Raw genomic sequence first — 24,787 nt, forward strand, 5'->3', positions numbered from 1 at the left:
TGGTATACATGACCACAAGAGTACTAAGGTTTATTAAATATATATGACCTTGAATATTACTGACCGGACATCTTAAGCCAGGAATGTTCATTATACTTACCCATCAAAAAGGTGCAATAAGAGCAGCTGCAATCATTTATTAATTTATTTTTCCAAATCAGAAGCAGATAATCAAATCAAGAAATACAATGCACTAACAAATATGGTGTAACTGTGTTTGGAAAACAAGTACCAGTATGTTAAAAACAAGTACAAAGTAAAAATCAAACAACATGTATGGTATTATTGTCATGTAGAATAGACTACACATGATAACATGTCACATATTGTTAATACATCTACAGCACCACAAGTTGTTCTCCTTCACCATTACCTGTTACAGGTATAGCCTAAGTCACCTTAGGCAATTCATCCTAAAAGTCAATGAAACAATCGCCTGTGAACTTTTTGAGTATTACAACAAATTGGTTTTAAAAGCTTTTAACACAGCTTTATTGAGAATAGTATTGGTTGTCAGCAACCAGCGGCAGAACTATCCTGGTTGAGACCGTCCATGACTTCCAGGGGCCACATGGCGGTGAGTGCGAGGTTGTGACTGAGGTTCTGTATCTTCACAGGCCGGATCATTGGGATACTTCCTGGCCGCACCAGCTGACCAATGATCATCAGGTACTGGCCTTCCAAATAAAAGCAGAAAATTGCATCAATACAATAAAACCCCCATAAAATAACCACCACTCTTAATCAAGATGCAGTCACTACAATTTTGTAAATTTGATGAGTCACCTGTTAAGTCAAGGTCATTTTGACATTGACCTACTGAACTTAAAATCAACATGATTCATCCCTAAGTCATGATAAATAATCCTACCAAGTTTGAGGACTGTAGGATCTGATTTCTAGGATATGATCACCAAAACCCTGATTTGACTTTAAAAAAGGTGTCGTGATCAATAATCCTACTATGGTAAGTTGGAGGACCTTGGTTCCAAGAGTCTCGTCTTGGCTATATAATTCGGGGGAAAACATTTTATAAGTTACATTCACCAATACCTTGACCTTTAACTTAATGAACCCAAATTCAGAAGGTGTCATCTACCAAGTAAGACCAAAATGCATACAACATTTTGAGACTTCAACAAGTCCTTAAAATTATGAAAAGGAAACAAAAGTATGACACAGACATCCCACAGAGTGATCCCATGTTTCTGCAATGCTTTGCAGGCAACGCAATAAACAATTTATTTGTCATTTGACTAGTTCAAATCACTGAATACTAAAAATTGCTAGTGGCAGACCTATTTAAAACTCTTGTCTAATGATAAATACATATTTTGTATTGACGAGATCAGCTTTAGATAGATAGATAGATAGATAGATAGATTTATTTCAGCATAAAATGTACATAGCATGGAATTAAACACATGATAAATAATATCAGGAATAAAATATATCCATGTTAACTACATTATATATCTAAGGATAACACAAAAAAGGGATTGATAATCCCTTATTTCCATTGTGGTCCTTATATAACAAACTAGTTGACATAGGAAGACATGCTATTAAGAAATTATAATTAAAAAAAAAAAAAAAATCACAGTAGAAGACTGATTATGTATTAATTGTATTGCATATTTAAATATAAATAATATATATGTTAGGTAAAATAAGAAGTATCACAGTGTATCACAATTGAAGTGCTGTTCAAATACTAGATTAACAGAATGTATTCAACAATGGACAATAAAATAAGACATAAATATCCATGAATAATAGGTATGCTAAATTAAAAATGTAAGATTACCTTGGACATGAACCTATCTATTACAATATAAAATACATGATATATGAACAGCCCTAGTCCAACAAATATGTTTTAAGGGAAGATTTAAAAGACTTCAAAGTCTTGCTGAACCTTATTTCCTAAGGGAGATCATTCCATAGTGAGCATCCTCGGTAAGCAAAGGATTTCTTACCAAAACTATTGACCTTTGGATATGAAAAACGCCTACTATCCATAAAATCAGTGCCCTGAGATGTAGCGGACATTCTGAATCTAGTTTTATAATTGTGTGCCACACTAACGGGGTTAAAATGTTCACTTAGATATGAAGGGGCCAATTTGGAATGAATCTTAAAAACATGACAAAGAGTTATAAAATCAACCCTTTTGTCCACAGGTAACCAGTTAAGACAATTAAACTGAGATTTTCCAATGTGGGACCTAGATTCTAAATTTAAAACAAATCTCATTAGTTTGTTTTGTGTGACCTGAAGCTTATTACGCAAGTCTTGGTTAACAGAATAAAACCAGATGGTAGAGGCAAAGTCTAGATGGCACTGAATAAGGGACATGACCAGTAACCTTTTTGTGTGCTGGGTAAGGTACTCACGCTTCCTAAATAAGAATTTTAACCTTTTATTTGCCTTTTTCATGACCGACCTAGCCATGTCCTCCAAAGACAAGCAATTATCAATGGTTGCGCCTAAATATTTTACTGAAGTTTTACATTCAATTGGCAAACCTTTGCAAGTCACGTTTAGATTGCCTTTAGATTTAAGCCTCTGTTTTGACCTGAATAAAATAGTTTCTGTTTTACCCAAATGCAGAGATAGCTTATTACAGATAAGCCACTCACTAACAAGTTCTAATTCTTCAGAAAGGCTAGACTCTAAATCTTCTGTACTTTTGCCTGACACTAAAATTGCGGAATCATCGGCGTATAGGAGCAGCTTATTTCTGACAACAGCTGGCATATCATTCACGTAAATTAAAAATAAAAGTGGACCTAATACTGATCCTTGTGGGACACCACATGTGACCTTTGATTGAGAGGATAAAGTACCAGAGACTGAAACAAGTTGGTGACGGTCGGACAGGTATGAGGAAAACCATCGTGTTGTTGACTCGTTCAGACCAATGGCTTTAAGTTTCATTAGAAGAATATCATGGTTGACCGTATCAAACGCTTTCTGTAAGTCTATGAGCACCATGCCAACAAGATTTCCTTTATCCATATTAAAACGTATGGAAAGTCCATTAGCATATTAATTTTGTTATTAACCCTTTGCATGCTGGGTAAATTGTCGTCTGCTCAAAAATTTCGTCTGGTTTATTCTAAATTTCTTTCAATTTTCTTTAAAACTTTGGGGATATATTGACTGAGTGGCAAACAGCTTGGAACACACGCCGAGTTACTCAGCCTCTGGTCTGGTTCCAAGCTGTTTGCAAAGCCTTTAAAATCCCCATCAGCAGCTTAAGGGTTAATTGTCCACATAACAACAAAATAATTGTCTATCTGTGGTCCTACTGCAGGTCTGGTCACCAATAACTAAGGCAAAACTTACAAAGTACAGAAACCAGTGGGTGTATACCACGTGATAAATTACGTCATATGTGCTATGTCGGAAGGAAACATTTTGCTTAAAATGAAGACTTGAAACAATGTTTCATTTAAAATGGTGAAGAAATAGTAAAGTTATCTTTGTTTGAAGTCTTCATTCAAAGCAAAATGTTGCCTTCCGACTGGAATCAGATCGTTAGGCATGAATATTGCCAATCGTGCCATTCTATTGTCTGAGCTAGTTTAAAAAAAACAACAACACATGCTTGAGCAATGAACCACCCACACATGTTTTCCTTAGAATGCTTACCTTTAGCAGGTGTGGATGCGTGGAATGGGATTTTAGAGCAACCTTTCACTAGGGCTACTGCTGTGGTGTCATCTATGAGAATACTGTCTCCATTGTCTCGCGTCTGAAAATCAGAATATATACTAAAGGTTGGCAAGAAGAATTGATAATTTTTAAATTCAATAGACCTATATCCGAAACACATAATCCAGCATTTTACATTTGCTCACAATTTCAATCAGTATATCACAAATTTTTCATAGAAAAAGAATAATTCTGATATTTAGAAAACATGATTTTAACAAATATATTGGAAATATTTCAACATCTTTAAATTGAGGAATTACTTTCTGAACCAATATCTGGTTATTTTTAGTAAACGTAAGACACAAAGTACAGCCACATGTAGGTTGATAAGCAACAGGTCATTTTTGGTTTGACAATGCAATTTGCACAAGACCAGCCCGGAGTGTTTTTACATCACAATTTACCTCTATAACTACCCCTTGAACTGAAAGCATGGAAAACTCAACACTTCTCTCTTCACATTCCGCAGTCCATATTTTGCTGACTGAGGGATCTTGTGACTGGACTGTGGTTTTGGACGATTGTGCACATTGGCGGCAACTCAGCAGGTGGCTCAGGAAGAGCTTCCTGGCTGGTCTGTCAAGGGTTGTACTCATGGCAACAATGCTACATCACTTGCAGAAAGAGCAGGCTCCCGACTTCATTCAAATCTAAAACCGATAAATGTTAAAACTTATCGTTTATTCTAAAAACACCAACAAGCTTAAAACACTGCTACTCTACAATTAAACAAGTATTGACTGAAAAAAGGCTGTATTCTTATCAAGATTTTTTTAAAACTTGGCGGGAAGATTTGTTTTCTAAAACATTACAGGGACTCATAGATAGCCTCAAATGCATTTTCCATTCACCAAACTTCAAAACACTTGAAATAATATAAAATATGTTTCCCCCAATAATTTTCATAAAGCCAAGAACATACGAAAATTTCAGCAAATCTTGTTAAATTTGGAATGGAAATATGAAAATCTGCTATCTGATCTTTTGTCAACAGTCTTTCCTCACTGGTTTGCAGATATGTATGCAAAAATTGGCCAATTCCAAGACAAAAAATTAAAAAGTTGGAAAAACGGTAAATCTGTGAGAGTGCAGCTTTAATATCTTGGACAAGTTCTATAACAAACCATATCGCTTAAGTCACACCAGAGTTATCACCCTTTATTTATAGAAATTACCTAAAATTGGTCTGATCCAATCACAAACCACTTATCACCAATCTGGGTGTCCTAAAAATAAGATGGACATACATGTATTTAGTGTCAGTTGGCGATCTTGTTTATTCTGTATTAGATCTCCAAAAATGTTATTTTAATGATATAAGGGTTATAGTCACTGATACAAACACACACACACACACGTCAATTGGTAGTAGCATCGAAGCTCAACCAAAAACTGACATTACACACAGTTAATATGAGTAACCAATGTGCAGGCTTTAAAGGTGTGCATTAAGCGTTTTCCAGACGGACACTACAGACCATGGACATTACGGACCAGACATTACGGACCAGATTTGGTCACGCACACTACGGACCATGGACATTACGGACCAGACATTACGGACCAGATTTAGGGACACTACAGACCAGATTTAGGGACACTACGGACCAGATTTAGGGACATTACGGACCATGATTTATAATGTTTTTAAACATTTTTTTTTTATTTATTCACTCATTGGTCTTTAATTTGTTAATAAATACTTGTATATGAGTGCTCAGAATGATGACACATGACAATTATCTTTAATGTAACTGTGAAAAATCCCATGAAATTCGAATAGATCAATGGTTCAGTATAAATTCTTGTGAAATTCCAATGATAAAGACCTATGTATTTTTAATAAATTATTATTATTATGTGAATAATAATGAACGAAATATGTTTTTATCTTATAATGTACCATATTTCGGAACCTTACGTACCATGAACTAAACATACTATTATTAAGTATGCCTTGCGCTCGTTGTATCCACTGTTCTAGAGTTGTTTATGCAAACCACTGCACCATGGAATGCGACATGTGAACGTTGGCTGCATCTACGCTGTGGTACAGGTATAACCATTGCCCAGTATGATGCCGCGAACCTGGATGGTACTGAGTTAGAATTCACGTGCATTACGTGTACTGATGAAGCTCGACCAGAGGAGTCTATGGAAGTCCAGCTGGTGTCGTCAGACGGTTACGCCTTCATTAAGAAGAGGACCTTAGTAAAGGGGACGGTTGATTGGCGTTGCAGCATCAGAGGGAAAGGCAGTGGCTGTCCAGCTACGGTGAAACAGTTTGGGTCTGAGTATCGAGTCGCCGGGGGAGCCCACAACCATGAGTCCAAGCCCGGACTCTTGACTGCCATCAAAATTAAGACTGAGGTAGGTTTCAGTTGCCTTATTGTATTCAAATATTTAGGCCGTGTATCGGCTAAAGCGTAAGGTCTTCACGCTGCCTCTACTGCTAGCAGGCGACATCCCAGCAGCCTTCAGAAAGATAGAGGAAAAGATGGACGCCAACGATGAACGAATGATCTCCTTTCTTCATTATGTCAGCAGCACGTGGATCCAGAATGAGATGTGGCCAGTCGCTTGTGGTCCGTCTTCGGCCACTCTATCCATACCAATAACAACGTCGAGGGTTGGCATGCCAGGCTCAATCGACAGGCAAAGATGGGAAACCTGCCATTCTACCTGCTGGTAGAACTCCTGTACAGAGAGGCCCATGAAATACCCATTATGTGCAAGCTTGTTAAGGAACGGAAGTTGTGTCGCTACAAACACAAGGCTTCAACCTTGACACAAGGCCGGCTCATGAAGCTTTGGGCGGAGTATTCTGCCAACGAATTGTCCACAAGCAGTCTGCTCAAAGCATGTGCGAGTCTTTATGGGCCAGTTTAGATAAAAATGGTGGCTTTGGTGACATGTGCTGTTTATTGTTTTTGTTGTAATGCAATCGTGATTCATGTATACACTGATATGTTCTTATATGTGCTCGATTTATTTTGGGAAGTGAACTGTTTGGGAAAATATTTCTTCTGTTGCTTTTAACTGATTTAACTGTCAATCTTTCAAATTTCGTTCATTATTATTCACATAATTGTTTTACTTATTAATTTATTATAAATACATTGGTCTTTATCACATTTTGGAATTTCACAAGATTTTATATTGAACCATTGATCTATTCAAATTTCACGGGATTTTTCAGTTATATGGAAGATAGTTAGTTGTCATACTGAGCAGTCATATTCAAGTATTTATTAACAAATTAAAAACCAATCAGTGAATAATTTAATAAAAAATGTTTAAAAAACATTATAAATCATGGTCCGTAAGTTTCTGAAGATGGTCCGTAATGTCCCTAAATCTGGTCCCTAGTGTCCCTAAATCTGGTCCGTAATGTCTGGTCTGTAATGTCCATGGTCAGTAATGTCCGTAATTCTTCCAGACGGGACCAAGACAAATCGGCCCCTTACCAAATCGGCCTACTACAAAATCGGCCCCTAAGACGTTTCGGCCCTGCCATTTCGTCCCCTGAATTAAAATGACTCGAGACGTTTCGGCCCCTTAGTGATTTTCAACAGAGACATTTCGGCCCCTTAATTTTATTTTATTTTTTATCTTGAGTATAAAGAAAAACATTGTAGGTCGTCTTATAAAGTAAATGAGATCTGTAAATAAGTTGTAAATAACATCTTTAAATTTACAAATAGACAAATATGCATGAAAAACATTGATATGACTGATATAAAAAATATAATTAAAATCTAAATAACTATTAACCCTGATTTTTAATATAAAATGTTAAAAAATCTAAGAAAGTTTATTTGTTATAACTGTTAATTATTAATTGATCATTAAAGACTTCAAAGAAAATGTGTCTTTGAACCATGCGTTCTTTACAAGGCAAACGGTAAGTGTTGTGGGTGTGAAAAAGACATTCAAAGACGTGTGAATGAATAATTGTCTTTATTTTTTTAATGTTATTTGCAGTTGATTAAAGATTTGAGTAATATAAACACCGTAAGTATATATATTAAATCGTTTCTAAAAGTGGGTACCATTTGTTTTAAACGTGTTGCTGTGCTACTGTTAAATTTTCGTGTTCCTTGATGAAACTTCAAATGAAGTATCCGCTCTAGACGCCAGGATCATGGATGAGTGGGACTCATACGATTCGCATGATGTCACCTGCGAGAAATTTCCTGAAAAATGTTGGTGCCATCTATGGCGGGCGATAGGTGTTTGGTCAAGACTGATGTTAGACAATGGACATGTCATTATACATAATATTAGCAACATAGTTATGTATAATATTTAAAGATTATTTAAAAAAAATGAAGTTTAATTTTTTTTCTTCAACTCTATTTCGTTTTATAAAAAATATCTCATGAATAAATCTTTACATATTTTCAAGTGTACAGATATTTTCTTTAAATCTATTTTTATCTATACCTTTGTATGTATGTATATAGCTTTGTCTATTAAAATAAAAAAAATGAAATAACATGTTTTTTACTTATATTTAGAAATAAAAAAATAAAATATAAATAAGGGCCGAAACGTCTCGGTAATCAGGGGCCGAAACGTCTACGGGATGGGGACGATTTGGTAAGGGGCCGAAAAGGTAATCGTTTGAGATAGGGGCCGATTTGGTAAGGGGCCGATTTGTCTGGTAGCCTTCCAGACATACTGCTATTCACATATATCAGTTTACAAATTATAACAGTTAACCATATATTTTTGCTGCCCTAGTCACAACTCGGTTCTCAACAGAGCTCTCTGTGTATGTTGATAAAGGAAAATGCAGTTGTGCTAAATGCATACTTATAATATCGAAGTGAAGACGCTTCGATTTCGGGAATGGCAAACGGTCGCGGCTTAGGTCGCGTCTCAAATCTATACAATCGAAAACATCTCAAATATATTATGTTTCGAATTAATTAATGAAACACAATTGTTATCCACATCGTGTACTTGTCTTTACAAATAATGTTTGTGAAATTCTCAATTTAGGACACAATTTTGATACGGAATTTTCTTCTGAAACACCGGCTGTAGCTTACATCAACGAAATATTTTTGAAAAAACAACTAATGTAATCTGAATTTATTGTTTGGAGATCTGTTTTCAAACTATTTTTTTCATTTCTCTTGTTTTGGCTAGTTTAGTTTTATTCGAACAAGTAAAAATTTCATAATAAAATATATATTATTTTATCTTCAGTGATATAAGCTTTTGAAAAAATGTCAGAAAAAAATAGTGAAATAAATTCCAATTCCGAGAGGCAGGGATGTTCACACTATGCTCGAAAATGCATGTTTGTGGTGAGTTTATCATCAGACTTGTTTAGAAAGTATTGCCTGGCTATTAATGCAAGATTGGGATTAATATTATTATAGAAATATTTTCAACTTTTCTGACTCAGTCAGTCAGTGTTTGGTCTGAAATGGTACAAAGGTATTAATGTAAATTTATAACAAAATGCTGACAAAAATAACTTTTATGCACTAAAACCTGAGTACTACATCTGTCCTTAATGAAAAAAGCATCACAACGAACTGCCCCAAATCAAATTTGATCACAGGTTGCACTTGTGTAACCAAAGAAATCCTGAAATACTGTTCATTTTTGATAAGCTCATCCGAATTACGGACACTACGGAACATGGACATTACGGACCAGACATTACGGACCAGATTTAGGGACACTACGGACCAGATTTAGGGACATTACGGACCAGATATAGGGACATTATGGACCATCTTTGGAATCTTACGGACCATGATTTAAACATATTTTTTTTTAAATTATTCACTCTAAGTTTTTAATTTGTTAATAAATACTTGAATATGAGTGCTCAGTATGACATTATATCTTCCATAAAACTGTGAAAAATCCCGTGAAGTTCGAATAGATCACTGGTTCAATATGAAATCTTGTGAAAAAGCAACAGAAGAAATATTTTCCAAAACAGTTTATTTCCCAAAATAAATCGAGCAGAAATATTTTCCAAAACAGTTTATTTACCAAAATAAATCGAGCACATATAAGAACATATCAGTGTTTACATTAATCACGAATAAACAGCACTTGTCACCAAAGCCACCATTCATATTTAAACAGGCCCATATAGTCTCGCACATTCTTTTTCGAAAATTTGTCGTAATTTGAAATCTATGTTAGTTATATGTTTACCAAGTTCATCATCCAATCTTATGAGAAAACTGTAACATACCTGGACTTCCATAGACTCCTCTGGCCGAGCTTCATCATTACACGTGATGCACGTGAATTCTAACTCGGTACCATCCAGGTTCGCGGCATCATACTGGGCAATGGTTATACCTGTACCACAGCGTAGATGCTGCCAACGTTCACATAATATGTCGCATTCCACGGCTTGGTGGTTTGCATAAACACCTCTAGAACAGTGGATACAACGAGCGCAAGGCATACTTATAGATATAATAATTATTCAGTTTTGTGGCAGAGGAAATTGTGAGGATGTAAACCTCAACTCTTGCTTTAAATTAAATAAACGATGTGTGTTTGTTGCAATTCTTGCAAACTGATGTTTAAAACTGGCAATTTCTGTTGCCTTAATTAGTGTTAATTAGTTATAATTGTACCTGTAATTATCGGCGGTATATTACAAAAGTAACAAACATTACACTGACGACCTTTAATTGGCAATCGTAAAAGTGTGAAAACCCATTGTAACGGCGCACTTTCACTGAACCTTTCAATTAAAACAGATGAAACGGAAAACAAACAAATATGACGATTCAAAGTTTATTTCAGAAAGCAATCGATCACATATGGAAACATTAATATTCACATTTACAATTATAAGATAAACACATATTTTGTTCATTATTATTCAAATCATTATAATACTTTATTAAAAATACATTGATGTTTAACATTGGAATTTCATGGGATTTTTCGGTTACATTAAAGATAATTGTCATACTGAGCACTAATATTCAAGTATTTATTAACAAATTTAAGACCAATGAGTGAATAAATTAAAAAAAACAAATGTTTAAAAACATTATAAATGATGGTCCTTAAGTTTCTGAAGATGGTCTGTAATGTCCCTAAATCTGGTCCGTAGTGTCCCTAAATCTGGTCCGTAATGTCTGGTCCGTAATGTCCATGGTCCGTAGTGTCCGTGACCTGCTCATCCCATGACCTATACAATGATATACAACACTGACACCATTATGCCAGACGTGAATTCTGCCGGCAGTAGGTAAAATCTAAGCTCTCCCAACGAAATCTACCACTCTTGAAAAAAAAAAACCCCCAATATTTTTGCCTTTTAAATTCCTTCTAATGCACCAGTCAATTGTAACCACAGCCCCCCATGGTCCAGGGATATACCAGGAATAGCCAGGGAAATTAGCCATGTTTTTACCTTTCAGGTGGCCCCGCAGTGCCGGGGTGAATGCGGTAGACTTGTCTTTGCGCAATATATAGCGGGGAATAGGCCTTACCTAGGGTCCCCTGGGTGCAGGGGCATTTGGCGGGGATTTTACCATCAGTTCTTCCTCGCAGGCAGGGGATTTTAATCGAGATTGGCTGGACCCAAAGTTAAAGTCCCCACTATTCCCTGGACCTGGGTGGGCCGTGGTTACAATTGACTGGTGCATAAAACCCTCAAATTTCTATCAACCATGCCACATAATCTGTCAGTCTAAAGAAAATGCTGCAATAAGCAACTTGTCAGCCAAGATTGTTTTTTAGTTATGGCATTAAAGACTGGCGTCCAACTAGTCAGCCTTCTTTGTTAATCTTATGGACATATTATTATGCTTTCAAAACATTTAAAAATAACATTTCCAAAGTGTTATTTATTATCTTGAATGCATTAAATTTTACGGCATTTGAGTGTGAAAATTAATATGTATATGTTTACACAATTCTGCAGTCGTCTGCACTTACACTCTGCACTAGACCGGTTTGGGAGTTTAGATTTATCAGCTCCTCTACTAAAACAAGCTTTAGTGTTGATTTAATATTAAATTCCAGCAAAATTAATTTAATCAATCAAGTTGAATTGTTTCAATTTCTTAAAATAAATAAACAACAGTATTGTTCAATAACCTTTAAAAGAAAAAAACAAAAACACACAGACATTTGTTTCTCTACCGTACATGAAATGGGCATTTCTTTACTTGTATATATATATATATATATGCTTTTACATATTTGTATCCGTTGGTATCTTTTTGTATGAAATACTGTATGTAGCGAAAACATGTTTTATTAAGATATTTAAAGGTGAGATTTTAGGGTATGGTATGATAAACACTAAAAGAGGTACATCCACACGTACTGTCCCAGCTGTACATGAGTTGAATTATACAATTGATATCCCTAGCTTTTTTCAAATCATCTCATTTAAAAATCAAATGATACACACTCTTGAGAAAATAACTGTGCAATATTTCTTCATGTTTTAATGTTATTAAGAATAAAAGAAATTCATAGCAATTATTTTTACAAAACACTGATTCCTGATCCGTCTGAAATATGTAGATTGTACATTAACTTCATGAAAAATTTCCACAAATACTCATTTATGTGGGTACATTCTTAGAAATATGAAAACAAACTTGTAAAATCAGAGCAACAGTGTTGCAAAAAATATTTTATGCTGTCTTGCCATTTGGGCATAAAGTTGTATATAAATTTGTCAAAATTCTTGGCAGACCTTGAATGCTGTATATTCTCAAATAATTGTTGTTTGGCACACTATGGGAATTGGAAAAAAAACATGTAAAACTAAGTCCATATTTATTGAATTTGTTCATACTTGATTGCAATTAACATAAAATACACGAATAAAAATGCACCAGCGAAACTTTGGACTCAATTTTCTCACAAATGACTTTGCCGACTTTGTACCCTTTCCTACAGGCGCTGTCACATATTAAGATGAAAATGTCTGTCAGAATGGTTTTGATATTACTCGTTGATTTATCCTGTTATGTCGTTAATCTGTGCAAAATGGTTATAAAAAGGCTTAAAACGTTAGGTTTGCCTTGTTAACACATAACTAGCTGCATAGTGAAGCAAAAACAAATGTTAACTGTTACATATTTATGATTTCAGTCGCCCTGCTGCAAGAAGTTCTACCCGTGTAGAATATGTCATGATGAGACTGAGAAGCATGAGATTGACCGTACAGCAGTACAGCAGATCAAGTGTATACAGTGCTCTCTCATCCAGCAGGTTTGTGTTATCTTTAATCAATTTTGATTTTATGAAAAGCATTCTTAAAACCTTTATCACTTTCACTTTTTCACATATTTATTATATATATATAATTCATTTTATGTATAGGATTATTTTAATATATTATCGAGGTATGTTGCCAAACCATTTAATGGTACCAGGGTATGTTGCAAAACCATCCTGACATTTCAATGGTATGTTGCACAGCCAGCCGGACATTTCAATGGTATGTTGCACAGCCAGCCGGACATTTCAACGGCATGTTGCACAACCAGCCTGAAATTTCAACAGTATGTTGCACAACCAGCTTGACATTTCAGTGGTATGTTGCAGGTCCAGAGGACTTGTGAGGGTTGCAGCATTGTGTTTGGGAAGTACTACTGCAGCAAGTGTAACCTGTTTGATGATGAGGACAAGGGCCAGTTTCACTGTGACAAGTGTGGACTGTGCAGGTATGCTCACCCTTCTGGCAGGATGTTGAAAATTTGTTTACCTGATCATTTTTGGACATAAAACTAGTGAACTGGTTATAGTGTTACTTTATCAATATCATTAATAGCTTTCTCACTTGTTAGTTTATTTATAGTCCTAATCCTTTTATGCAACACATATACCCAGTATTATACAATTATACATGCATGCTTGTTATACATTATGATAAGAAGCTTTTTCAGGTGAAGAATTATTACTAATTAAATTTTCAAGCTAAACAACAAATTTCTAGGTATTGGATGAAAAGGCAACACACTTATGTTTCTTTTTTGATTATTTTATCATACATTAGATAACTTTAAGACAAGCGCTATCACAACATGACATGTGCTGACACTAGATGTTGAGTTTTGACTTCCACAAGTGTTAAAAGCCTGTTAAAAATCAATTGTAAGTCCAATTTTCCTTTTGTGATTTTATGAATATTTTAACATGTTTATTCAGTCACCTTCACCTGCTTGCTAATGTTTCATATTTTTTATGTTGTATTTTTTATGTTATAGAGGCAGTTTTCAGTAATGGATATTTTATATCAAGGATAAAAAGCCACACATATCAGTGAAGCTTTGTGTGCACCCTTAGTCATTAAGCTGGTATGGTTTATTACAGCAGTGGTGTTTTTATCCCTATATCTGTACTTCCCATGATTGCAGGGTTGGTGGGAAGAGCAAATTCTTCCATTGCGACAAATGTGGCATGTGTCTCTCCACCAAACTTAGGGGAAAACACAAGGTGAGGAGTAGTTGGTACCAGTTTGTCATCTTAATTGTGAGAACGGCCATAAACAGGTATCAGAGCTGAGGCAATATGAATCATCCATGAAACTATTTCCAGTACCGGTTGAAAGGAGACACTGACATCTCAACCTTTAGAACAGGCAGTGCTGGCATCAGACATCATCACATCTGCCTGTCTGTCAATCTATCCGGTTTGTGTCTGGTCCATTCTTTCTCATTCATGGTCAATTTTTAAAATTATTTGGCAGAAATGACCATCAAAGCATGAGGTTGTGTTGCGCAAGACCTGTGTACCTACCTTCAAGGTCACAGCAACCTTCTTAACTGAGAATGTGTTGCCATATAAGCCTTACTGTTAATAGTTTGTATCCCGTCCATATCTTTCTTATTCATGGTCGGATCTTAAAATTATTTGTCAGAAGTGACCAACAAACGTCTCACCCTTAAGACTGATGTCACTACCTTCAAGGTCAAGGTCACAGCAACCGTCTGAACTTTAAATGTTTGCTCTATAAGGCTTATTTTGATGGTCCATATTATTGTCTTACAATTTCAGATTTTAATATTATCTGGCATTCTGACACATGGGGGGTGGGGGTGGGGGGCTATTAATCACATTCTGTTATAGCTCTAGTTGTAACATTTATAATATGCATGTCTTCACCTAATTAAAAATAAAGGCAGGTAGGCCAAAAAGGTATAAAGAAAAGGACATACATGGCAGTTTCTTTGTTCTCATTTATGCATTATCATATTTCGGTTTCTTCATTCATAATGTCTTCTATGAGTGTAACCAGTCTTTTATGAGAGTGGTAACCAGTCTTTTGTAAGAGTGGTAACCAGTCTTATATGAGAGTGGTAACCAGTCTTTTGTGAGAGTGGTAACCAGTCTTATATGAGAGTGGTAACCAGTCTTATATGAGAGTGGTAACCAGTCTTTTATGAGTGTGGTAAACAGTCTTCTATGACAGTGGTAAACAGTCTTCTATGACAGTGGTAACCAGTCTTCTATGACAGTGGTGACCAGTCTTATATGACAGTGGTAACCAGTCTTCTATGACAGTGGTAACCAGTCTTCTATGACAGTGGTAACCAGTCTTTTGTGAGAGTGGTAACCAGTCTTCTATGACAGTGGTAACCAGTCTTATATGAGAGTGGTAACCAGTCTTCTATGAGTGTGGTAAACAGTCTTCTATGACAGTGGTAACCAGTCTTCTATGACAGTGGTAACCAGTCTTATATGAGAGTGGTAACCAGTCTTCTATGAGTGTGGTAAGCAGTCTTCTATGACAGTGGTAACCAGTCTTCTATGACAGTGGTAACCAGTCTTCTTTGAGAGTGGTAACCAGTAGATAGAGGTCATACCTTGCAATATGAAGCATTTAGATAAATTACAATATTTCAATTGATGCATGATTTTTAATGAAAGCTTACCTTATAAAAATGGTAAAAACAGATTTTTTAACATAACACATGCTTCATGCTTGTTGTGTATGATTTCAGTAACGAGTGTTGTTGGTGCAGTAAATTTTACATTATGCTTCACCATCAGTCATATTCATTGAGGCTAACCATGTATTTATGATATTTCAGTGTATAGAGGATAGTTCTCGTCGTAATTGTGCGGTCTGCCTAGAAGATCTACACACATCCCGTATTGATGCCCACATCCCACCATGTGGCCACCTCATTCACAGGTAATGCTGGCAGGAACCACCTTGATCAACACGAGTATCTGCTTAAAAAAAACATACTAATATATGTAAGACCAAAAGTAATTTCTGAGCATTAGTCTTTACGGGAGATTTTGAAATAATTACTGTTAGTCAGAAATGGTTCCCATTTGCAGGCATATGGCATAAATCATAACTTATGATGATAGGGGAAAACCCAAATGACAGATCTATAATAAAAAAAATATCTTAATGTAATTGTAAAATGTATAGTAAGTTTTGGATATTAAAGGCTTGTTTTAAATGATGTATGTTGTTGTTTCAGAGAATGTCTTACACAATGTCTGAAAACAGGGTGAGTTTCTCCACTTCCTTTAATTATACATAATATATAATTATATCATACTGATTTTAAATTAACCTGCCCGAATATGATGACTTCAGAACTAACTTTGCACTCTCCTTATGAGGCCCATTAATCCTATTTTGTTGACTTTTTTACGAAGCATATTACCAACTGCAAGCGGTCTTAATGTTGTTAATATTATATTGTTGTTTTTTTTTGGGGGGGGGATGGGTTACCAGTCTCAACAGTTTTGGATCATTAACTTGTGAACACGTAGGCCCAAGGACCCCAAAATTAGAGGGGAGGTTGGTCATGACCAGCAAATGAACAATCTTGATTTTATGGTCAGTGGGTCAAAGGTCAAGGTGATGTTCTTGAGCTGAAAGTCTGTTTCTGATCAATAAATGACAAAGGCTTGGGCCCAGAGACCTCAAACTTGGTAAGCAGGTTGGTCATGACAGCAGATGAATGCTAACAATTTTGAGGTCAGTTGGTCAAAGGTCAAGGTTGTGGTGACCTTCAGCTGAAATATTTTTTAATATCAATAACTGAAGAAATCTCAGGATTAGGGACTTCAAACTTGGTAGGCAGGTTGTACATGACCAGAAGATAAAGCCTATTGATTGAAGGGTTTGTCAATCAAAGCTCAAGGTGAAATTAAGGATAAAATTTGTTCCTGTCCAATTGCTGAAGAATGCTCACTTCCGTGGACCTCAAACTTGGTATTCAGATAAGCCCTAAAGATTTTGAGGACAGTGAATTAAAGGTTAAGGTCAACAACTGATAAATGCTTGAGCCTAGGAATCTCATACTTGGTAGGCAGTTTAACTACCAGCATAACCTGTGTTGATATTGGATACCAGAATTTCAGGGTAAACATGTTACAGCCATTTGCATACTAGTACATCATTCAATTAAAAGTTATCCAAGGTAGTTACAATATTCATTCTCTTTAATATAAAATTAAATTTGTTCCATACCATATATTCTATTCTAGGTTTTTATTTAAAAAATTGAGTCCTGGCAATAATTTCTGTAACATGTTTTTTAAATGTTCACATACATGCATCTTCAATAATGCCAAACAGTCTCATTCAAAAGTATAACCGACATGAGTTGACATCCACTCAATCTTTCAGTGACTTTCCATCTTCATGTTAATCCTTAGCTCTTTAATAATGTTAGGGATCAATATTTTCAAACTTCATGGGAAGGTTTTCAGTTTTATCTTTAACAAGGGCACCATTAAGTATCTTTTCTGCAAATTTTTTACAACCTCAAGAATCTGTATTTCATTCATCGAAATTGCAATTGTTAAAACAAACCGTACTACTTTTCTCCCCCACCAGAATCTACTTCTGCCCGACATGTGCACAGAGCCTGTTTGACATGAAGGAAGCATGGCGCAACCTGGACGAGGATATTGCCAACACTCCCATGCCGGAGGAGTATCGCAACATGCACGTTGGAATTCTGTGTCGCGACTGCCATAAGGTGAGCAAGAGCTGATAAATCATTTGAAGAATTTTAAATAGTATAGAATTTTAGTATAGAAAAAATAGAAAATATATTTTTGCAATGACTGTGACTGGCAAGTCGTTTAATAGTTTCCAATTTCAAATCTATTGGAATTTTGGCTAAATTAATACCTGTTCTGCAGCAATTTTAATGGTTGTAATTAGGAATGAATTAATGAAAAACTGCTAGTTGGTATTTTAAGGCATTGGCATTTCTTTTCTATGACAGGAAAGCAGTGTGTTGTTTCATGTGATCGGCCTGAAGTGTTCGGAGTGTGGCTCATACAACACGTGTCGCAGTGCAGACCCGGAGAATGGTGCCCAGGGAGATGCACCTGCTGCCGAAAACCAGGCAGAAGCAATTGCTGCCGAGAACCAGGCAGAAGGCAACTCAAACAACACGGAACAAAACCAGGGGCTGTCTCAAGACAATAATGCTACTGACAATAAAGAGTAGAAACATTGTTAAAGTAGAAAAGAAGTACGTTAATTTAACATAGATGAAAGATGCTAGACGTTTATGTAAGACTCAAATCAAGGCCCCTCAAATGTAGCCAATTTTTTCCTTAACTGACCAGCCCCTGAAATATCACTGTGGTAATCTGCTATGCCGGTTTATGTACATGCTGCGGGACTAAGGTGTCAGTTGACTGAAACAGGAGAAACCTTGATCAATAGATCAAAAATGGGTTTTAAATTAGTTGAGTCAGGTCTTACCATGATGAAGTGTCAACACTAAAAAACACCAAACGAGCTTTACACGAAGTGTACAAACCTATATTTATTTACTTTTATTCTGAACTTGATTAAGCTTGAAAACCTGTAACCATATCAGTATCTTTAATTTGTTTTGATCAGTTTTATCAGAAAAATAAAGTAGGGACCACTGCCCCCATCCCTCTGCTGGACAAATTTAAGGTACGGAATACAATCTTGGCCACATTTGTGAGATTAATCTTGGTTTTGGGGCTGGGCCCAGATCTGAGTCGAACATACATGAAAAAAAGCATTCTATTTTCCATGCTAAGAACACTATGGTGGGTCTGATATGCCAAATAATGTTTACGTGAGTTTTGTTAATACCAAGTATCAAATATTCAATCCCCATGCAGAGTTAAAGGGTTAAGACCTCTGTTGAAATGATATCAAAGCCTTCTATAGCCATTGCAACATACTTCTTAGTATTTTAATGCAAAAACCCAACTCCACAAATGTACAGCATTCTGAAATTTATCCTTTTCAATCCTGATTTACAGAATAATACTTAATCTTTATCATCCCAGTCAGCAACATTAAGCAATTCATGATCTCATTTTGGGAAAACACATTTCATAAGCAAATTGTCATGTACTTTTTTTTTTAAGCTTCAGTTGTCAAAGTGTTGCACCACAAAGGAGCATTTTTATTAACTAGCGGAGGTCAAAAAAAACTGAATTCCTGCAGATTGATAGAAGGAGTGGATGGATGAATATGTAGGCTATTTCCAGTATTGACACCATTTTTGTGTCTGTTGAGTGTTCAGGTATACATGAATGTGCAGCCCAAGAACATGAACTGTTGAGATTATGATTGAAAATAGGTGTGCAGAAAAGTGTTTTCTACAAGAATGTAAAATTGTCGAATCAAAACCCCTTTTAAAGTTTATATTCTTCTTGATTTCTTAAATATGATCATTTTACTGCTTGATTTATTTACTATTATGAGCAATTTTACCTGTATCATGGATATTTTTATAGAAGTTCACATGTTATGTTAGTTTTATAGTTAGGATGTAGAATGTGATATATATATTATCTATTTAGGCCCATATAAATGATTCAGAATCATGTGCCATTACCAGCTAGACTGACCATCAAAATGGAAGGAAACTTTAAATGTTGTTATATTGTCTTTAAATCAGATTGTATATGATCGGTGATGAGATGTCATATCATGCACAATTTTATTCAACAAGTCAAGGTAATTTGATAGTAACGAAGACTTCGAGTAGCTTGCTAACTTAGTCCATTGATAAGTTGAATAAAATTGTGTATTTTATGACAATTATTGAGAGAAAGAAATGTATAGAACCCCCAAGAGCTAAATACCACTGAGCCATTACATTTTACGCTCCAATGAGATGTAGAAATGTAATTTCTGATGGAGAATTGAATCACATCTGATCAGTTCTAGTTAAAAAAAAGATAAATATATTGACATGAAATCAATTAAAGATGACAACAAAAACAGTAAAATACCAACGGAATTTGCTTTCTTTTACATCATGAATCACACTTGTGTTGATGATGTCAATAATACATGTCAATCCAGGTGTTTCAAGGAAATTTAGAAATCACACTCATTTGATTTCATTTATATATTATAAAGTCTGTTGAAATGATATCATACAAAGAAAAAGAAAATAATATGATGTATGAATTGCAGAAATATAAGTCCTTAAGCAATTCATATTTCCAATTAATTTTACAAATATGTGGAATGATATCACTTGAAGACCAAATGCAACATTACACATGTGTAATTCAAAATTATTTGTAATGGTTATGTTCAACCAGAATTGGGCCGTTATGCGGTGATGAATTTTTTTTTGCAGTGTATTTTCAGTAAGTGTCAACAAGACAATGTCTAGAGAATTTTTGATGTAGTGTACAGAAGGCTCGTACAAAGTACAGAATGTAAATTTGTTGCTTTAGTTAATTGCTTGTTCATATTGTCTTCCATATTGTGAGTATTGTAATAAATAACTAGTTTTCATTTGTATTTTACCAACATTTGAAGTGTTTTTATGAATACTAAAATTTGTTTTGTCCGGTGAATTCTGTCTGTTTAATAAGTTCACTTTTCTTGTGTGCAATGTACGTTTATTATGTCTTCAGTCATGCTAGTAGAGGTTTAGACTGGGTCTGTCAGAAGCATGGCCTTCTTCTTTGGCTTCAGTCATGCCAAAAGTACTTGAGCTAGATACTGTTGAAAGCATGGCCTTGTTCTATGACTCATGCCAAAAGTGGCTAAGAAGGAGTCTGACTAAGCAGTGCCAAAGTTTGCTCAGACTGAGTCTGCAGGCCTAGTTATATCACTTTAGTCACCTTTTTAAACATAATTTTAGATTATCTGAGCATTTTAGCTTGACTTTTCGAAGAATAAGGAGAGCTATACTACTCACCCTAGCGTTTGCGTAAGACCTTGGTTAAGGTTTTACAAGTAATGTTTCACCAAAACTTTGCAATCCTTAAACTTCAACGCGGCAGAATAGTCGAGTGCCCTGTAGCTGTGACAGCTCGTGTTCATTTTATTTAATTATTTTTATAATTATTTTTTATGCTGAAGGACATAATTTGTCATGTCTTTTATAGATGGCATTATCTCAAAGATATAAGAACTAGATCTTTTATCCCAAGAGTAATTGATTTTTAATGTCTGTATACTTGAGAGATTGGCTGTCACTTGTACGTAACTTGGATAATTCTTGGATTGTTTCTTTTGTCTGGTATAAACATATAAATGATTTGATTGGTTAATAGTCATAATTGGACAACTATTGGCCAATCAAATCACATTTCAACTGACATTGACCAAACCAAAGAATTAACAAGTTTTATGCAATTAACTGCTGTATTAGTTTAATCATATTTGATAACTTTCATAACAATTGGGTTGGGCCACAAGATTTAAACAACATTAGAAAACAGCCCTCCACATCATTTTGGCTATGTATGTTTGCATTGAGGTGACACATAAATTATAATTTAATAAATCCGTCTAACATGCGACTGAAATCTCCTGTTGATTGTTGTACTAAAGTTGTGTTCAATGCCATCTTTTTAAAGGTAAAATATTAGCTTGTGTTTTATGTATATGTATTTTTTTAATTCTATGTTTAGTTTCTGTTTTTGTGCAGGACTATCCGCTCATAATATGGATGTCCTTTCCCTTTACACCCAAAATATATAATACTTCAGTCAAGTCTTCTTATCAAACATCCCGGGAAATTCCATGTTTGATATATCCAGAGTTTGTTTTATCCGTATCTATTGATCACTTCAATCATTTAAGATGTTTTTGTATCAAAATTAGTTTTAAAATGTTTTAGGATCTCTAGTTGTGTTGTATTTTGTTGATGCCTTTGATGTATTTCAGCAAATAAATCTTAATGATTGTTTTTATTGCTTTTCCCTTTATTTCTAATATTTCCATAATATTTAAACCCAGAATAGTGTGTCACTCATCCATGTCTGAGCCAATCCTGACAACATGGGCATGATTTGATAACACTTGGTGAGGATCGCAGTAAACACCATTGTTTGAGTGTATAGTATTTAAGTATACATTTTAAAATTATAATTTTTCATAAAATGTAAGCATCCTTTACTTGTATGCAGGGCGGATCAGTCAGAGTTAACAGCAACTCAGCTTGCCCGAAGTGTCAAAGGTCAGATAGACATTTTTGTGTACCCTCGAAAACTCTTCATGTGCTTGAAGCATTTCAAATTTACATGGCACAAATGATCAACACATGTTCCATTATGTGACTGGAAGGTCAAGATTGCAGTAAGTGTTCGAAATAACTGCACAAAGTTAAATGAGGAAAGTTTGATTAATTCATTTTCACAGTTGCACTTTGGGGTTAAAGTGAATATAACAGCATTGTTCAAGAACTTTGCAACAAACAGATATATTTTGTAATAACTTTGTAATAATTTTGTAATAACTTGGCACAGATTTCTTCATGCAGTGTGTGTTCATGTTCCAGCCAAATCAAATCGGTGCCAATATCATATTTAAGGGTCAAATACCATTTTTCATTGGAAGCATTTTAAATTAAAACCAATGTCAACCAGCATCCAGCATACCTCATTACAAATAAAAGCCTAAGCTTGTAGGGACATGTTCGACCTATAAAGCTCTGGAATGAAGAAATATATAACAGAATTAGGCACTTTGAACTACCAAATAGTGAAAAATAACAAAAATGATTTTCAAGTATGTTCATGTCACATATATATATATATATATATAATTATATATATATATATATATATATATATATATATATATATATATATAGAGAGAGAGAGGTTAACAACTTCCACTGCAGTGTTGCCAAAACTGATACTTAGGTGTTGTTAACATACATGCATTACAGGTTGTTGTTTTTTTTGTCATAATTCAACAGGTTTTATCCTAATAAAACATGGTCAGAGTATTTGCCAGCATTATAATTAAGGCCAGTGTGAATATCTGTCATTTCTGATAAAAAAGTATGGTACTTCTTTTCTGTGTTGTTTATACACATCAGTTGATAATCCAATTAAGCTTCCGTGCAGGAAGGGCATTATTACTGTAAACATGCTGATAAAATTTAACCAAGTGATAACGATTGCGTAAATGATAAAACATATTTTTTTTAATCCCGGGGATATTCTTTACCCCCCCCCCGGTGGTGGATTAAAATTTCAGGGAATTTTTCCCCGCGCCGGGGGATATGCCATGTATGAAGTAGGTTAAATATTTCAACAATGTGTAAGTTCCTTTTTTACAAATTCACCAGTGGTCATCAAATCTTCAAGAAACTCTCAATACAGGTGGCATGGAAACTCGCTCTTGAGACCATCATGTGTGGATTACCTTTTAACCAGAAAATTGTATCTCACTGTTTATTTATTTATAAATTTATTATACAAGCCAATTCTACACCTGGGCAGAACTATCATTGAACCCAGGGCTTCTTTCAGCATATTCTACAGTGGATCTATAGCTGATGTTTCACATCCAATATTTCAGACCTCAATATCTAAGGTATATGGCCTGGTTTCAGACCTCCATATCTAAGTTATATGACCTGGTTTCTGACCTCAATTTCTAAGGTATATGACCAGGTTTCAGACCTCCATATCTAAGGTATATGACCTGGTTTCAGATCTCCATATCTAAGGTATATGACCTGGTTTCAGACCTCAATATCACAGGTTAGGTATATGACCTGGTTTCAGACCTCAATATCTAAGGTATATGACCTGGTTTCAGACCTCAATATCTAAGGTATATGACCTGGTTTCAGACCTCAATATCTAAGGCATATGACCTGGTTTCAGACCTCCATATCTAAGGTATATGACCTGGTTTCAGATCTCAATATCTAAGGTATATGACCTGTTTTCAGACCTCAATATCTAAGGTATATGACCTGGTTTCAGACCTCAATATTTAAGGTATATGACCTGGTTTCACACCTCAATATCTAAGGTATATGACCTGGTTTCAGTTCAATATCTAAGGTATATGACCTGGTTTCAGACCTCAATATCACAGGGTAGGTATATGACCTGGTTTCAGATCTCAATATCTAAGGTATATGACCTGGTTTCAGACCTCAATATCCAAGGTATATGACCTGGTTTCAGATCTCAATATCTAAGGTAAATGACCTGGTTTCAGACCTCAATATCTAAGGTATATGACCTGGTTTCAGACCTCCATATGTAAGGTATATGACCTGGTTTCAAACCTCAATATCACAGGTTAGGTATGTGACCTGGTTTCAGATCTCAATATCTAAGGTATATGACCTGGTTTCAGACCTCAATATCTAAGGTATATGACCTGATTTCAAACCTCAATATCACAGGTTAGGTATGTGACCTGGTTTCAGATCTCAATATCTAAGGTATATGACCTGGTTTGAGACCTCCATATGTAAGGTATATGACTTGGTTTCAGATCTCAATATCTTAGGTACATTACCTGGTTTCAGACCTCAATATCACAGGTTAGGTATATGACTTGGTTTCAGACCTCCACATCTAAGGTATATGACTTGGTTTCAGATCTCAATATCTAAGGTTAGGTATATGACTTGGTTTCAGACCTCAATATCTAAGGTGAGGTATATGACTTGGTTTCAGATCTCAATATCTAAGGTTAGGTATATGACTTGGTTTCAGACCTCAATATCTAAGGTGAGGTATATGACTTGGTTTCAGATCTCAAAATATAAGGTATCATAAATCTATGCATGGTTTGAAACCAATTATCAAATATCAAAACACTAACCTTTCTAGTTGG

General features: G+C 35.2%; 2 protein-coding genes across 3 annotated transcripts; one reads left to right on the forward strand and one right to left on the reverse strand.

The window, feature by feature from the left end:
* Positions 1–131: 131 nt before the first annotated feature.
* Positions 132–8,757, reverse strand: LOC128213146 (uncharacterized). Of its 2 annotated transcripts, XM_052918688.1 has the most exons (5): positions 8,542–8,757; positions 4,899–4,949; positions 4,128–4,373; positions 3,658–3,760; positions 132–677 (listed from the first exon to the last, which is right to left on the reverse strand). In XM_052918688.1, the coding sequence occupies exons 3-5, from the start codon at positions 4,317–4,319 to the stop codon at positions 514–516; spliced, it is 459 nt and encodes a 152-aa protein (XP_052774648.1). In that variant the 5' UTR covers positions 4,320–4,373; positions 4,899–4,949; positions 8,542–8,757; the 3' UTR covers positions 132–513. The 2 variants fall into 2 exon arrangements, with proteins under 2 accessions (XP_052774648.1, XP_052774647.1); XM_052918687.1 differs by lacking the exon at positions 4,899–4,949.
* A 111-nt stretch (positions 8,758–8,868) lies between these two features.
* LOC128214693 (RING finger and CHY zinc finger domain-containing protein 1-like) lies at positions 8,869–21,884 on the forward strand. Its single transcript, XM_052921309.1, has 8 exons — positions 8,869–9,041; positions 12,838–12,957; positions 13,294–13,412; positions 14,106–14,184; positions 15,783–15,886; positions 16,188–16,217; positions 17,558–17,702; positions 17,955–21,884. Exons 1-8 carry the CDS (start codon positions 8,961–8,963, stop codon positions 18,180–18,182), a joined length of 906 nt encoding a protein of 301 aa, XP_052777269.1. The 5' UTR covers positions 8,869–8,960; the 3' UTR covers positions 18,183–21,884.
* The last annotated feature ends 2,903 nt before the right edge of the window (positions 21,885–24,787 follow it).

This window comes from Mya arenaria, chromosome 13 (genome assembly GCF_026914265.1).
Source record: "Mya arenaria isolate MELC-2E11 chromosome 13, ASM2691426v1".
NCBI lineage: Eukaryota > Metazoa > Mollusca > Bivalvia > Myida > Myidae > Mya > Mya arenaria.

Excerpts from the sequence above, each read along its gene's own strand:
- LOC128213146 (XM_052918687.1), bottom strand. The coding sequence starts at position 4,319 with ATGAGTACAACCCTTGACAGACCAGCCAGGAAGCTCTTCCTGAGCCAC. Across the intron at positions 3,761-4,127 it reads TTCAAGGGGTAGTTATAGAG|ACGCGAGACAATGGAGACAG; the intron begins GTAAATTGTGAT and ends TCTGATTTTCAG. Across the intron at positions 678-3,657 it reads CGCATCCACACCTGCTAAAG|GCCAGTACCTGATGATCATT; the intron begins GTAAGCATTCTA and ends TTTATTTGGAAG.
- LOC128214693 (XM_052921309.1), top strand. The coding sequence starts at position 8,961 with ATGTCAGAAAAAAATAGTGAAATAAATTCCAATTCCGAGAGGCAGGGA. Across the intron at positions 9,042-12,837 it reads CTCGAAAATGCATGTTTGTG|TCGCCCTGCTGCAAGAAGTT; the intron begins GTGAGTTTATCA and ends TTATGATTTCAG. Across the intron at positions 16,218-17,557 it reads ACACAATGTCTGAAAACAGG|AATCTACTTCTGCCCGACAT; the intron begins GTGAGTTTCTCC and ends CTCCCCCACCAG.